This window comes from Azolla caroliniana, unplaced genomic scaffold (assembly GCF_043228905.1).
Source record: "Azolla caroliniana isolate FFs.n. ecotype wild unplaced genomic scaffold, voAzoCaro1.0.p SCAF_12, whole genome shotgun sequence".
NCBI classification, from domain to species: domain Eukaryota; kingdom Viridiplantae; phylum Streptophyta; class Polypodiopsida; order Salviniales; family Salviniaceae; genus Azolla; species Azolla caroliniana.
Window position 1 is genome coordinate 7,881,417 of NW_028230447.1, and position 16,899 is coordinate 7,898,315.

The 16,899-nt window shown below is 39.1% G+C and overlaps 1 protein-coding gene across 2 annotated transcripts; it reads right to left on the reverse strand.

The window, feature by feature from the left end:
* Window positions 1-9,709: 9,709 nt before the first annotated feature.
* On the reverse strand, window positions 9,710-13,230 carry LOC147857017 (pentatricopeptide repeat-containing protein At3g03580-like). 2 transcript variants are annotated; one of them, XM_087328862.1, is made up of 3 exons: window positions 10,727-13,230; window positions 10,173-10,691; window positions 9,710-10,110 (listed from the first exon to the last, which is right to left on the reverse strand). In XM_087328862.1, the coding sequence occupies exons 1-2, from the start codon at window positions 12,888-12,890 to the stop codon at window positions 10,660-10,662; spliced, it is 2,196 nt and encodes a 731-aa protein (XP_087184988.1). In that variant the 5' UTR covers window positions 12,891-13,230; the 3' UTR covers window positions 9,710-10,110; window positions 10,173-10,659. The 2 variants fall into 2 exon arrangements, with proteins under 2 accessions (XP_087184988.1, XP_087184989.1); XM_087328863.1 differs by having other exon boundaries at window positions 10,173-13,230.
* Between the last annotated feature and the right edge of the window lie 3,669 nt (window positions 13,231-16,899).

Below are 16,899 nucleotides of genomic sequence, written 5' to 3' on the forward strand. Positions count from 1 at the left end.
TATATATACCTACATTGATGATTTCTGTTAGGGCATTATAGGATTGAAAGCAAGCTGAGTGAAGATGGAAAAAACAAAGTTGGTAATTATGGGAAGGTAATACTTATTTGATATGTACTTCCAGAATACCCACATATATATTATATGTTTGTGTTTGTATAGATATACTTGTCCGTGTTATATATGCAATCCAGTCTCTCACATGTATATACATGAGAATTTGAGTGCATTAGATTATGCAGGGTGTATTCAAGGAATGTGGTTTCTGGCTGCATATTATTGTCATAACGATGAACATGTGGTGTTGATTTTTTTTCTCTTAATGGATCAAATTGGCATTTGAAGTTCATTAGAATGATTGTTTTGGATTAAGGTAAAACTTGTATCACAAATTTAAAATACATGTGAGAATGAACTCGGTGGTTGATGTTGGTAGCTACAATTGCAGCTTGGTTCAATTTGGTGTGAATCTGCTTGCAAAGCAACACATAGATCATCAGTAGTAAAGGTGTTTTTTTATATACGTTATATCCCTTCATGACTATTTAAAATTTCCTTACTGCCACTATTTTGGCTTAATTTTGCCTTGGCATATGACTTCAGTATTTTGTCAAGACAATATCAACCAGTTCCTTATTGTCACAATTATAGCATGTGATGTGAATGGCACCAACTAGATACATCATTGGAGTCGCAACAAAAGTTTGTGGCATCTCAATGCACAACTATCACCCATTTGGATTAGATTTAGTCTTGCCCAACCTTACATAGTTTAAATGTCTTTGTCTATGTGGTGTTTTGAATCTTGATTTTGATAAATTATGTAAGTTAATTGGATTGTCATTATGTGAAGGAAATGTGCATATGTGGGTTCAAGGAAACAAAGATTGGATCACAATTGACCATTGATGGTTTGGAGAATAGAGATTTTATCATTGAGCACAAATAAGCAACTATTGCATTATGGTTTATCTCTCAATTTGAAGTCCCAATAGAAGAGCCTTGTCACATACGCTTAGGTACAAATTGTATATGTGATTCTCAAGTAACCATTAAATGAAACTTAAAAACACCCATCTAACCACATGACATGCAAAGAAATTTTATTGTGCCTTTTGAAACTATAAGACATTGTTGCCAAAGATCATGTTGTATGATTTACAACTATAAAAATACTACAACTAACATTAATGTACCAAATCAAACATTGTTTCCATATTCTACACTTCTTCTATCAAATAACATCCAAATCGCAATTGCCACTAGCGATGTTAAAAACAATAAGGAAGTCACACAATGGATCACGCATCACAAATGTAGACGAAGTTTTCATACAAAAAAAGAATATTTTGATTGGCCCTTCAAGAATAGTGTGAAATGCATCGCCCCACACAATGTGGGTTTAAGATATTCATGTAAGAACTTAAAAATTGGCACCCGATTGCCCCTGGGCGAAGGGATCGAGATAGACATGAGCCTCGATCGGCGTCCCAACCACTGCTGTGGCATCAAGTTGTACCTAGTACTGGCGCGCTTGCTACAAGAGTTTGATCACCATGAGGCTAGAGTCTCGACGTAGTCAAATGATCAAATGAGGGTAGTTAGGCCTAATATTTATAGCCAGACCTAAATGTCACCAATGTCGGGTTAACAAAGTCGTGTGACTTACAATTGTTGGACTTTTACATCACTTGGAAATTCCCAACAATAAGTGGGAAAGTATATCCATGGATTTTATTGTTAGCCTTCCTCGCACCCAAAAAGGCCATGATGTCATCTGGGTTATGGTTGATAGACTAACTAAAATGGTCATATTTATTGTGACTAAAACCACGGTAACAACTCCTGTCCCTTTATATTCGCCACCATTGTCGGTTTGGACATCCTTTAGCTTCCGACCCGACTCTCGTTCAGTTCTTGCTTGGAACTCCTTGACTTCAGTATGAAGGCCCATGTCTTCCGACTATGGTCGTCAATAAATGTCACGAAGTACTGTCCACCTCGATGCGATGGAGCATCTACATAGCACACGTCTGTGTGTACTAGTTCTAGTGCAACTTCTCTTCTTCTCGGTGGTCTTATGTGGAATGCAGTCATGTTCTGCTTTCCGACTAAGGAGTTGTCGACACACTTCTCCAAGTGTACTCCTTTCACTTCTGGGAGAAGTTCCTGGTCGGCCAGGATGTGCATTCCTTCTTCGCTCATGTGGCCTAGCCTCTTAATATGCCATTACTCTCCACTCGAGTTGGCTGCCACATTCACTTCCGACTTTCACAGTCGGGCATGCATCATATACAATGTGCCCTCCTTCTGTGCTCCTGCCACTATGAGGTTTCCACGACAGAACTTCCATTTGCCGTTTCGGAAGCTACCACTGTAGCCTTCGTCGTCCAATCTTCCAATCGATATGATTCAATCTGATATCGGGGACATGTCGAACTACCCTTAACATTAGTCGACAACTAGTCGACGTCGTCAAGCACACGCTTCCAATGCCTGCTATCTTGCACTCTCCATGATCTCCCATCTTTACATAACCATGATCACCGGCTATGTAAGTCGAAAAACACTCTCTCGATGGAGTTATGTGGAATGATGCACCCGAGTCAATTACCTAGGTGCACTCTTCGCTTGCAAGATTTGTGCTTGCCTGCTTACAAATGAACAAAATCTCCTCTACACTCATAGCTACGGTTGATGTGCCCTTTTCATCAGGAATCTTCCTAGATTCAACATTATTGCCGACACTCTTGTCCTCCTTGAGGTGTCAACAGTCCTTCTAAAAGTGTCTAGGCTTTCCATAATAAAAGCATGTTAGCTTACCTTTGGACTTGGATCTGGCATGTAACTTTTCTCTCCTTGGTGGACTCCTTTGCCGGTTCCTTCCTCTACTGGTATGTTGAGTCAAATTTGACTCCGACTGGACTAGGACACCCTTGTCCTTCCTTCTATTCTCCTAGTTCAAGATGCTTGTCTTTACCGCTTGTAAAGACAAGTTCTCTTCCTGACACGAGGTGTTGAGAGTCACCACTAGATTCTCACCAATAGGAGGATGGCCTGCATTGCATCCTCAAGGGGAAACTTGGTTGCGGCAAGTTGATTTACATACCCCATGAATTTGCTGACGTGCTTGACTATGCTTTCCCCGTCCCAAGTGTATTTCAGCCTCACGATCTTCCTCATCAGGGATGTTTTGTTGAGGGCGTTCTTCCTCTCATATAAACCTGACAACTTCTGCCACATCTCGTAGGCATTTGTGTCGTTCGCCACATGTTGAAGGACACTTACATTGACGCACTGTCTGATGGTGGCCACCGCCTTTCTATTAAGAAGTTTCCATTCCGACTCTAATACCCATGTGGGTATTTCTGCTCTGTCGATTGGCTCGTACAGGTCTTTGACTATGAGAAGGTCCTCCACCTTCATCTTCCAGTCCACATAGTTCTACGAGTTTAGAACTATCATGCATGGGAAGCCGGTCACACCTCCTTCCATCTTCAATCTCATCGCTCTGATACCAGTTTATTGAGATTTGTTCTCTTCAAGTGGTCAGAGAGACTGACTATAAATAGGTAATATCGTGGAAAAACTAGAAAAACAACAAATACACAGTTTTACGTGGAAACCCTAAACGGAAAAAAACCACGAGAGAACAAATCTTCACTATATAGTGGATATACAAGACGACGAGATTACAACATTCTCGTGCCGTAGAGTGTAACAACCTCACAGGGCTCTTGACGTCTAATCTCACACATCTACGACGTCGCTCACTCACACTCACTCTCTCTTCTTTGTCGTGCTACACTACAGAGGCTCACACACAATACTGTTCTACACACACTCCCTCTGTTTTCCCTAAGTGTATTTATACTTATACACTGTATGGGTTATTTACAAATGTAGCCACTACTACTGTCATTCCTATTATAAAAATAATAGTTATTCAACCAACAGGTTGACTAGTCGATTCGACTAGTTGACTCAAGTGTCAAATGTCCAGTTGGCCTGGCTAGTTGGTCGTATCTTCGACTTGGACTCTCCTACTATCGACACCCCCAATCAAATCTCCATGTCTTCGATTGTTGACACTCGGCCCGATAAGTTGGTTGCTCCCATAGGAGGGACATATTCCTAATAGATGTGTGGTTTTCATCCATGAGCTCCGATTGATGTTACCACACATCATGATGAGTTGCGAAGTACGAAAAAATTTCTAAGGGATATGCAAGATATGTTGCAAATTGCACGAGATAATATAAAAATTGCTCAATGCTAAGTTAGCCCCACGGTTTTGTGGATCTTTCAAAGTCCTCATATGCATTGGTTCTTCAACCTATCGTCTCACACTTCCTAATGGTGTTGAAATCCATCCAGTTTTTCATGTAAGTCGTCTTAAAGAACTACTTGGTTCTGGTGATAATATAGTTACAACTAAAACTCTGGTTACTTCTGAAGATTTAGCTTCTAAACCACATGTACCAGAGCGAATTCTTGATGTTAAAATGAAACATTTACATTCTAAAATAATCCAAGAATTTAAAATTAAATGGAATCATAGATAAATCTATAAAAGGTGTTACATGGGAACGAGAAAACACCATTAAAACTAACTTTTCATAACAAGAGTACAATGTTTTAAAGAGGGGGAGTATGTTACGGGCATGATCATAAATCATCCCATGGTAAGATTGTACTGTAGTATTTTATACACGTGGATAAAGTGTGAGGGTTAAACGAGAGTGTAACGAAGGGAGGATTATTTTTAATCCTAGGGATTGAGACAACCCATTAAGGCCAAGTGTGAACTTGCTTGGGGGCCTTAGGTCTGGCTATAAATATGAGGCCTAGCTTCCCTTATTTGATACATGGTTGACGATATCGAGACTTTGATCTTGTGGTGATCAACTCTTGTAGCGCGCGCACTAGCACCAGGTATGACTTGATGCCACAAAGATGGTATGGGATGCCGATCAAGGCTCGAGTCACTCTCGATCCCTCCGCTCAGGGGTGGTCGGGTGGATCGATACTCTTCTTTCTCTCTCATCTCTTATTATCTATCTATTATTTCCTTATCATATGCTTACATTAGGATTAAGCTCTAACATTTCTAGGGCCAAAATTTCTAATGCTATGATGACTTGAGTAGAATGATACCTTTTCTGACTAATTTATTCTTGGTTTCATAGGCAATGCATATTTTGACAATTATCTAGAGTGCTAGTAGGTAATACGCAACTTATCGAATTCATTCATGGGATTCTCTTTCATTTCTAAAATCACACTTCCTCTTCGTAGTTGATGCTTAAGTTGTTGGTTTCATGACCATTCTTTGGAGAGGGGGCACTCTCCCTTGGTGAAGTTTTGACAAATTTGTTTTATGACCAACATATTTTCCTTTTGCAATGTGTATATACACAAGGACATAGGAATGTATCAAATAATCTATGCTACCTTGTACACACACACACACACACACACACGCACACACGCACACACGCACGCACACATCTGAATGGATCAATGATGAACTAATGTGTGTTATCTCATACCCGGCAATGGTTCTTTGTATGTTTTTCAAAATCCTCAACAAAGTAAATAAGTAAGTGTCTCTATGTATATGCACACAATTGTTTGTGAATCGTGATATTTGGGTGGGTGGTAGTTTAACTAGAAAATCATATTTTTTGAGCAACTTGGCATGCTTTGTCATTATTGCACTTGGATTGATACAAACTCAACTTTTGATAAGAAAAAAAATAAAAAAGTAGTCCTTGTAATCCTTCACTTTAAGCACACATACACTTTATGTTTATTATTTAAAGTAATGAGCGCATTTGCCTTGGGCAAATTAAAGAGCTCTTTTCTTGGGGATTGGTGTAGAAGCTTGAACATGGTATGCTATAGAATGAAGCCTTGCCATGAAACCGATGGATATATTGGTTTCTTTAGAAGGAAATCGTAGAGATCCCCCCTAGAGACTAATGATTTGGAAAACAATAGTAGGAACTCATAACGAGACAAGAAGTAGATATATTATTGATATGTCACATCAACATCCACTTACATGTACAATGTACACCGACATACACACAAAATAACTAACATTGAATGGAACTCTTTATAGAACATGATAGCAAGAGAGACCCCATAAAGTAGGAAGATCTAATAAGAAGTGAAACTTAAATAAGAATACATGTGATGAGAGAGAGCGAGAGCTGTATTAAGATATCTTAAAGGACAATGTGGCCTAATGATACATATCTTACACGTCTCGCCAAAAACAAGACAAACCTCAACTTGTCTTTTTCAAATAAGATATGCAAAGGATTTATATAATTGTAGTCGCCACTTTGGTCCCACTGTCCTTTAAGAGGCATTAGTACAAGAATACACACATATTTGGGACATTCTTTAATAGATCTATTACCGTCCTTTAAGTGCTAACTATGAGCCCATTGGACCAACCACTTGATAATGAGTATCCACATGTGGTTTCTACATAGAGAGTGAAATCTAATCAAGTAATCTTGTTATCATTAAGTCATATAATGGTGGAGAGCAATAGATTCACATTATGGTCGCACGAGAACCAAACTGCCACCTAATCATTATCAATAAGTATTCACTAGAGAGAGGAGAGATCCAAAAATGTTTCATGGGACCAAGACATTCACTAGAGAGAGGTCTAGAGAAAGAAATAGTACATACACATTTTTGAAATCTAGGTAAGTAACGTTTGTATGATCAACTTTTTAACATCATTGTTATAGACTAAGAGTGAGTCTATAGAGGTCTCTTGTGATATTAGAGTGCAGAGAGAGCTTTTACCATGAACCAAGACCAGCTTCTTAAACCGGAACCAAGAGACCTAATAAGTATAGAGATAGACGGATCGATAGGTTTTCTCGTGTTCACGGGAGATCGAATATGATCTTATCTATGTGAGGAAGCTTAGGGAGGGAGACACATGACAATGACAACGATGATATGTTCTTGTACTTAAGAGAGAGAGAGAGAGAGGAGCCTTCAAGGTTACGAAGAGAGCAGTCATGCATGTAAACAAATGCAACACACAATACAGGTACATACATATACAAAGCTTCAAAGGAGAACGGACATGGCAACTCTCTCTCTCTCTCTCTCTCTGGGGGTGGGGGGGGATGTTAACAGACTGGTTCTCTCGAAACATGGTGAACGAACATTGTGCAATCGTTAAAAAGATCGGTTGGGGCGAGTTTCTCTGGCATACTAGAGACGAAAGCTCTCTATGTATCATATGTATATGTCTATGTATGTATGTGTGTGTATGTATGTATGTATGTATGTAAGTATGTGTATGTATGCATGTATGTATGTATGTATGTATGTATGTATGTATGTATGTATTTTCTATCCATCATATTATTACATGTTACCCCCTCTTCTCTGCAAAAAGAGCTCTGAACCCAAATCTCTCTCTCTCTCTCTCTCTCTCTCTCTCTCTCTCTCTCTCTCTCTCTGTGTCTGTGTCTGTGTCTGTGTCTGTTTCTGTCTGTGCAATCAATGAATACTTCCCCTCGGCGTGAAGGCAAGGCATGGAGAAACCCCAAAAAGAGAAAAAGGAAAATCATATACCCTTCTTCCTTCATCATCATCATCATCATCATCATCATCATCATCTTCTTCTTCTTCATCTTCATCTTCTTCTTCAATCATCCATCAAATCTCTGCACGATTTCTTGTTTCAGAGATCTTAAGCTTTTCTCACTCTGTTCCTTTCTCTCCTCCTTCCCCCCTTCCTCCCTGTTTCTTCATCCAACCTCTGGTTTCATCCTCTTCTTACTGTAGGATTGGTTTCCATTATGCGGATCGGTAGTTTCTTCATCCATCTGCTCCTTCTATTCATCAGCCTCTGGAGCTTCTTCTTCATTGCAGATTGCAGAATACTTCATCATCATCATCATCATCATTATCGTCGTCATCACCTCCTCCTTCCAGAAAATTCTCATGCTCAGGTACTAATCGCCTATTTCTCTTCTTTCCCCTTATGCATGTCTATATGTATGTGTGCATTTGTGTATGTATGCATTCATGCATGTCTGTATTTTGCAAAACAATGTATGTACGTATGTATCTTGCAAAACAATGAATGCTTGTATTCATGTATGTACGTATGTATCTTGCAAAATAATGAATGCTTGTATTCATGTATGTACGTATGTATTCTTGCAAACAATGTATGTTTGTACGTATGAATGCATCTATGTATCTTGCAAATGCTGCATAATGTATGTGGTGCATCTTGCAAACATACAGTGCATGTGCACATTAGGCCATCAAAACTTGCTACTTGTTACTGTTGTCTTTCAAGGTATTAGGCCATCATCAAGTAACTAATTACTTATAATGTGGTTTCGTAAGGTATTATTGATCCATCAAAAAACTGATTGTAGATCTAGTTTCTTAATCTACGGGTTTAGGGGTATGTTTCCAAGCAATACACCATTTTCCATGCAGCCAAGAATAATCTTAATTTTTTTTGTTTTTGTGAAAGAAGAAAGCAAAAAGATGATTCCTCTAACCCGTCGATCCGAATGTGTTAGGTTGAATCTGTGGAGAAGCAAGCCCCAGATGCTGAACTGAGTAATTCTTCAACGAAATTCTCAGTTGATCCTAAGAAGAGACTACTAAGGGCAATGAATCATGAAGATTATGGTGATGCAAGGGCACCCCCAGGGATGCCGCAAGCTCAACGTGGGCCCGTGGTTTTCAACCGCAAGAGAAAGGGACCCAAACTTCCTCCCTCAATCAAACCCAAACCCTAAAACAACCCAGAAGTTTGCACACATTTAGCCTCATAACATAATATGGGCCATTGAATGTTGGCATGGGCCTCCTTTACTAGCATATTCTTATATGATAACACTGATTTATGCTAACAATTTAGTATAAATAATGAGCTTCTAGTGATTGATTTCTTCTTTCAAAGAGATATTGGCCAATTGGGAAATATTAGGAAGGCTTAAACCACCTGCAAGAGGTTATGGAGTGTGTTAAAAGATTTAAACCTTGCACAAGATAGAAGACTGGACGAACAAGCAAGTTTCAACCTGGGCTGCCAAGGAAGGTACCATTTGTATAGAAAAACTTAGTTTATTTTGTGGGTAAATACTGCAGAGATTGGCGAAATGTTGCACTTATAACAGTGGGGTGTGATTGGTTAGGATGCTTTTCGTTTCTCAGTTTGTGATTTAATGTAAAAGGGATTCAAAAGCGATCTTATTTGATAAGGACTATCAGAGTGGATGAACATTGCTCTTGTAAGGGACCATATATATATGTAGGGTGTGTGGTTAATTAGCACACTTACCATTTCAAGGTTTGCAAGGTTTTGTTGAGACATGGCAATGACTAATTGTAGTTACACTGGATTCATTTCTCTCGCAAGCTAATATGTGGACAATAACTGTGATAATTTCTCCCTTTGGAAAATATGTCATTGTTCAAGTTACTCAGGTGCCCCACTGTATTCACAGATAAAGAGTCCGTGAAATCCTTGGCCATTTTAATGCACACAACTCAAATGCAACACGTCATTCTGACACACGATTGTGCTTTAGTTATCTCCACACAAGATTTGGCAACAAAGTTGTTGCATTCTCAAGCCATAATCTGTATATATATATAGGACATAGCTTTAAGTTAATTAAAAAAAGCTATCAAACCTACTCATCCATTACTGCATTCTTGCCTCTTTCTTGACCAAGATTAGTTTGTCATTTGTATCAAGTGTCTAATCTTCAATTCTCATCACAACAAAAAAACAAAACATCATCAAGAGTCATCAATGCCATGCAATCATGGATGCGTCTTCATCACAAACAAATAATCGCCTGCATAAGATGCACTTTATTAGGTCCCATGCATAACAATATTATATTACATCTTGTTATGTCCACCATGTCCATTCACCTCAACCATGACAAAAATGTAGTGGTTCCAATAAACATATTCTCAATCTTTCTTTCCTTTCTTGATCAGGACCAATCCCCACATTGTCTTTGCATCTTGATCTTCATGCCCTTATCTGACTTCTTCACAAGTTTCCTTCTATAGGGTTAATGGGTTCTCTTATAGATGTAGCAATGATTTAAACTTTCCAATTCAAGGTTATCCTCAAGGGGACATACTCTATTACTCAACATGAACTTTCTCTGTCACACACAACAATAACTTACCACGTCTTCTCATTTTGTTACGTCATCACAACGTTTCCATCATGCATTCACCTTATGCATAATAGGCATCACAATATAGAAAGACCTTATCCATAATAGGCACTCAAATACAGTGGCTTCGACAAATCCATTCTCCATCTTTCTTTCCTTTCTTGTCCAGGAGCAATCCTCGCTTTGTCTTACATTGTCCTTGCATCTCAATCTTCGTGCCCGTCTCCAACTGCTTTACAAATTTTGATTTTTATAGCCCATTTTTAGTGCGCTCCTTTCCACGTATCAACTGCTTTCTTTCACAAGTTTCTTTGACAAGCACACATCTCATTCAAAAGCTGGTCAACAAATTCATTTCTGTACATGCACATGTAATCAACCTTTGTTGAGGTATCCATGAGAGATTCCTTTCATGAAAATCTTCAATCTATCTCTCATCCTCTACTCTTTACGTATTTATTTGACCCATGAGAACATAAACTTCAATCACGTCCATATGCTTCACTTCTGACCACACATATTCTGTTCTACTTGCAAGAGGTGCCCAAAGCATTTGGCTCCAATTTTTGATTCTCCATGTGTTTTACAAGCGCTTAGTAAAGCTGCCCATGTTTTGCCGGATGTTGAGCATTGTGACATTTCTAACAATTTCATGGCATTGTACAAATGTCCCGATCTTGCAAGGATATCAACCATACATGTGTAGTGCTCCACAGTGGGTGTAATGCCATATTCTTCTTTCATCAATTTGAAATATTCCCACCCTGGAACTACTAGATTGGCATGGCTACATGCGTCTAGAAGACATGTGAATGTGATTGCATTTGGCCTAACACCTTGTTTTTGCATCTCTTCAAAACAAGAAAGAACCATATGGCTATCATGATGTAAGCCATATCCTTGGATCATTGAGCTCCACGAAGCAATGTTACGCGTTAAACATGTCAGGAACAATTCACGCGCCCTTGAAACAAGCCCACATTTGATATACATACAGAGTAGGCTATTGCAAATCAGTTGGTCACCTTCCATACCCTTCCATGTGATTTCAAAGTGCAAACAAATGCCATTGTGTATGGTCCCAAGATTACCACAAGCTTTCAACAAACAAACATATGTAGCAATGTTAGGGGCAATTCTCTCTTCTTGCATACGTTGGTAACTTACAAGTGCTTCTGAGTAGGGTCCATGATCAGCATATCCCCCTATTAGAGCTGTCCAAGTGACCACATTTCGGCTTTCCAGTTTCTCGAAGATTGCTTGAGCATCTAAAAGTGAGCCAAATTTGGCATACATGTCTAATAATGTGCTGCTTACCATAATGTCCTCTTCAAAACCCATCTTAGTAACATTTGTGTGAATTTCTCCACCACTATTAAGATTTACTAGGGCACCACAAGCTCTCAATGCACAAACATAAACAGCATTATTTGGCAAGATACCTTTATCTTGCATCAATCCAAATAATTTCAAAGTTTCTCCATTAGATTCGCTGTTGACATAAGCTGTAACAAGTGCTGCCCATGAGATGATATTAGGAGTTTGAATTTCATCAAAGACATTTTGTGCCTCTAACAGTGAGCCACATTTTGAATACATGCCTATTAAACTGTTCGCAACACAAAGTTCATTTTCTATCTCTTTGAGCACGATTAACAAGTGTATTTTCTGTCCCTTCTCGAAAGCCTCCAAATTGCCACATGCTTTCAAAGCGCAAGCAAAGATAAAAGCATCTAAATCGATGCCTTTTGATTCCATATCATCAAAGAGAGAGAGGGATTTTTCTTCATATCCATATTCTGAATACCCTACCATTAGTGCTGTCCATGATATACTATCAGAGAGAGTCAATTTGTTGAAGACTTCCTGAGCATCAAGAAGGCACCGACATTTGGCATACATAGCAACAAGCGCATTTCCTGTCGAATAATGATTCTCCACTCCAAGTTGAATGATTTGTATATGTATTTTCCTGCCTTCATTCAAGGCTTGTATGTTGCTACAAGCCTTCAAAACACTAGAGAAAGTAAAAGCATTCGGGGTGATACAGTCTTGTTTTTGCATCATGGCAAAACATTTTAATGCCTCGTCTTCATGTCCATGTTCGGCATAGCCTACTATTAGAGCTGTCCATGACACCACATTCCGATTCTCCATTGTTTTGAAGGCACAATAAGCATCGAACATCAAGCCACATTTGGCATACATACTAATTAGAGTATTAACCACAATAACACCGCCTCCAATTTCATCATCAGTTTTAATTAGCCCTTTCTCTATAATCTCTTCATAAATCTGTCGGCCTCTCTCAGGTTCACCCAACATTCCACAAGCTTTCAAAATACCGACCAATGTGAAACTACTCGGATTGACACCATCCTCTCTCATTCTCTTATACAATCTCAAAGCATGATGCAAATTTCCACATCCTATGTTGCCTACTATAAGAGATGTCCATGAGCGTTCATTTTGCTCGCATCGATCAAACACTTCTTCTGCATCAATTATGCTTCCACATTCAACAAACATGGTCACAAGGTGCTCTGAAAGTCCTTTATGATTCTCCAATCCTTCATTCAAGATGTAGGTATACATACACATGGCATGGTCTAGATTCTTGTTCTTCTTGCATATCTTTAGACTTGATACAATATTTTTTATCGAACAAGGCCCAGGCATGCCTTCGAAAACTAGCCAAGAACGTCTCCTTTGTAGTCATAAGTGCTTAGGTGATCTCAAGCAAGTCTTTAGATTTTACCAAATTTTCTTCCTAACCATAAAACTGAAAGGCCTTCATAAAAGCACAGAATAAAACCATCATTTCCTCGCTCTGAACCCAGACTAAATTGGAGTAGATTCAGAAGTGTCTCACAAAGAAAAAGGACTGAAAATATACCGGAAGATTGTTGGATGTTCGGCTCCAAAACCCATTTCTGCATTAATTGGGGAAATCGACTCCAGAAACCAGAACTAAGAATAGTCCTCTGTGTGTTGGTCTCTTGAGAAAACATGGTATACATACATATTACATACATTCATTCATTCCAATTACCTGAATTTATTCCTTCAGTTGCCTAAAGAAGGGAGAAACATTAATGGGCATTTTGCATTAAGTCTCCTCATCAATGGGCAGTTTTAATTAAGTCTCCTAATTAATGAGACATTTTCATGCCAAAAGATTGATTAGGGTTTAGAGCTAAAACATCACATGTGATATCCCGGTGGCCATTCAAAGTGTATGCAGTTCATTAGGTAACTTCTGGACCTTTCCTTCTCATCATTTACTAACTCTAAAATCTAAATTCATTAGACTTAGGGCCATCAAGAGGTCCTAACCAAGCCTGATCTATTTATTGGAAATGACAAAATTTAAATGTTTTCGAAATTTTCGAAATGCAGATTACGATTAGGAATCAATTGGTATAATACATAAGCTTTTTATGGTCGTTGTCGTGTAAAAACATGCATGCATGTGTGTTGCTTGAGCGGGACCATGGGGGTCCTATTACTTGAATCCCCTTTATATATTATTGGTGCACAAAGGTCGAGATGTAGAGAACACTTGGGAGGCAAACGTAGAAGACAACACAAATTTAGTCAATGATGCGAACATTGATGGTGACGTGAATGTCAAAGATGGCAGCGTGAACGTAGATGCGAGGGTTAGGGCGTGAACAACGATGCGAACAAATGAAGATGCGAATGTTCGAGAAACACGAATGATGGGAGGATGTGATGGTTTGGGAGGACATGCATGTTGCCGAAGCGGTTGTTTTACTTCCTTTCTTCTAATATAATTCCTTTTATCATACTTCTCTCTCTCTTGTGATTCTCTCACATTATCTCTTCTCTCCATCTCGGAATCGTGATAGTTTGAACTGAATTGTTGTAGTACTAATGGCCTCTATTAGCACACATGAATACCAATATGTCCTTTCGGAGCTTCAGTGCTTGAAAGAAAAGTTCATGGCACTGGAACAAGAAAATAAACGTATGTTGGGTGATCTACAACAAATCACCATAGAAAAGCAACAACAACACAGGGAGTTGACATTACAAGTACAACAACACAAGGAATTGACATTATGAGTGCAACAATTGGAAGCAACTATCGCGTTGTTACAACAACAAAGAACAAGTACTCAAGGGATCCTCAAAGATCCTTAAAGAACCCAAGATTAGTCAAGTCCCATGAAGTTTGGTGGAGCACGTTCACAATTTAGAGGGTTCCGCAACGAGGTACATTTGATAATTCAAATGCATCTTTCTCAATATCTAACCAATGCATCATGAGTGGGGTTAGTAGGCACTTAGTGGTACAACATTAGCCTGGTTTGCCCCCTTTGCTAGAAAAAGGATCTCCTTTGTTAAATAATTTCGAGGAGTTCATTAGTGAGTTTAAAGCATGTTTTGGAGAATCTACCAATAGTGTTAGAACAACAATCAACAAAATCCGAAGACTACGTCACGGGAATCATCCGACCTCAGCTTATCTGCTAATTTTCATCTACTCGCAAACAATATTCCATGGGATAACCTGTCAGGGCCATAGCCAAAGACAAGTTAAAAATGAAGAAAAGAATGAGAAGTAGAAAATAAGAAAAGAATGAGAGAGAAATAAGATGTTGAAAATGTATTAGAATGAGAACAAGGGTTACAATAGCAAATGAGAACAAGGGTTACAAGAGTATGCCGAAGACTAGCGTTGAACCGGAATGGTTCATCAATACTTCGATACATGTTTATATAGCATGCTTTGGATACATGCATGTTGGCCACCTCATAGGCACACATGATTGCCATTTGGCATTCATGCAAGCATGACGCTTGGTAATAATGCGTTAGCCTATGCGGTGGCGACATTTCAAAATATTATATATGTTTCTTCCTGATCTAATATGAGAATTTATAACTTTATATATGTAATATAATGTATCCTAGTGATTGAAGCTACACATTATCTTTGAGAAGGTCATGGGTTGGAATCTATACTACAAGTCTTGGAGTTTTGGTATATGTTCATGACATTATCCCCTTCCTTTGATGACGAGTTCCACGAGTCGCAATGCACAAACTAGGAGTTGGCTTATTCGGATATCGTTGATGAAATTCATCTACAAGTTCTTTGCTATTATTGAGATTTTCAGCTAGCCCCCATTTCGAGTTGCAAGTGTATAACCCAACCAATCAACGTAATAATACAATTTGTTCTTCACAACTTTGGAGTCCAAAATCGATTTCACTTCATATTCCAGGCCTTCATTAAGCTTAATAGGAGGTGGAGGGGGGCAACGCGATCTGGAATAGAGTTTGAAGCATAAGGTTCAAACTTGTCTTTGGCTACGGCCTTGAAAGTTTGAACCGGAATGGTTCATCAATACTTTGATACATGTATAATTATATAGCATGCTTTGGATACATGCATGCTCGCCACCTCATAGGCACGCATGATCGCCATTTGGCATTCATGCAAGCATGCCACTTGGTAATCATGCGTTAGCGTATGTGGTCGCGACTTTTCTTAATATTATATATGTTTCTTCCTGATCTAATATGAGAATTTATAACTTTATATATGTAATATAATGTATCCTAGTGATTGAAGCTACATATTATCTTTGAGAAGGTCATGGGTTGGAATCTATATTACGAGTCTTGGAGTTTTGGTATATGTTCATGACATTATCCCCTTCCGTTGATGACGAGTTCCACGAGTCACAATGCACAAACTAGGAGTTGACTTATTCGGATATCGTTGATGAAATTCAACTACAAGTTCTTTGCTATTATTGAGATTTTCAACTAGGCCCCACGTTCGAGTTGCAAGTGTATAACCCAACCAATCAACGAAATGATACAATTTGTTCTTCACAACTTTGGAGTCCAAAATCGATTTCACTTCATATTCCGGGCCTTCATTAAGCTCAATAGGAGGTGTAGGGGGGGCAACGCGATTTGGAATAGAGTTTGAAGCATAAGGTTCAAACTTGTCTTTGGCTACGGCCTTAACAATTTGAACCGGAATGGTTCATCAATACTTTGATACATGTTTATATAGCATGCTTTGGATACATGCATGCTCGCCACCTCATAGGCACGCATGATCGCCATTTGGCATTCATGCAAGCATGACTCTTGGTAATCATGCGTTAGCCTATGCGGTGGCGACATTTCATAATATTATTGAAAAGAATGGCTTGCGGAAGCAATATAGGAAAACCGAACAATAGAAAACGCAGGTTTAATGGAAAGCTTAGGTTTTCACAGTACGCACAGGAGAGACAGAGAGAGAGTAACACAAGAACTTAAATTCGAAAATAATACTCAATCTGTACATAGGATGTGCACAGTGAGCACTTTTATACAAGCCCTGACAATGGCTAACACAAGTACTGACAGTACTTGACTGCTCATAAATGAGCCTCGACACTTACTCCCAAAACTATTCCTTACGAGGAATATCTTTCTAATGGCCTTTCGGTCTACGCACCGATACGGCCTTTCTACGCACCGGTCTGCGGACCGGTTTTATGCACCCAATCTATGCACTGGTTACGCATCGTATTACGCACAAATGTTGAGCTTGTCTCTCAACACTCCCCCTCAAGCTCAACTTGAGGTTCCGCCTGCTCTGCCGGACCTACGCTCCGGCTTCTCCTAGCTCCATGCCTCACTCGCGCTCCTTGGC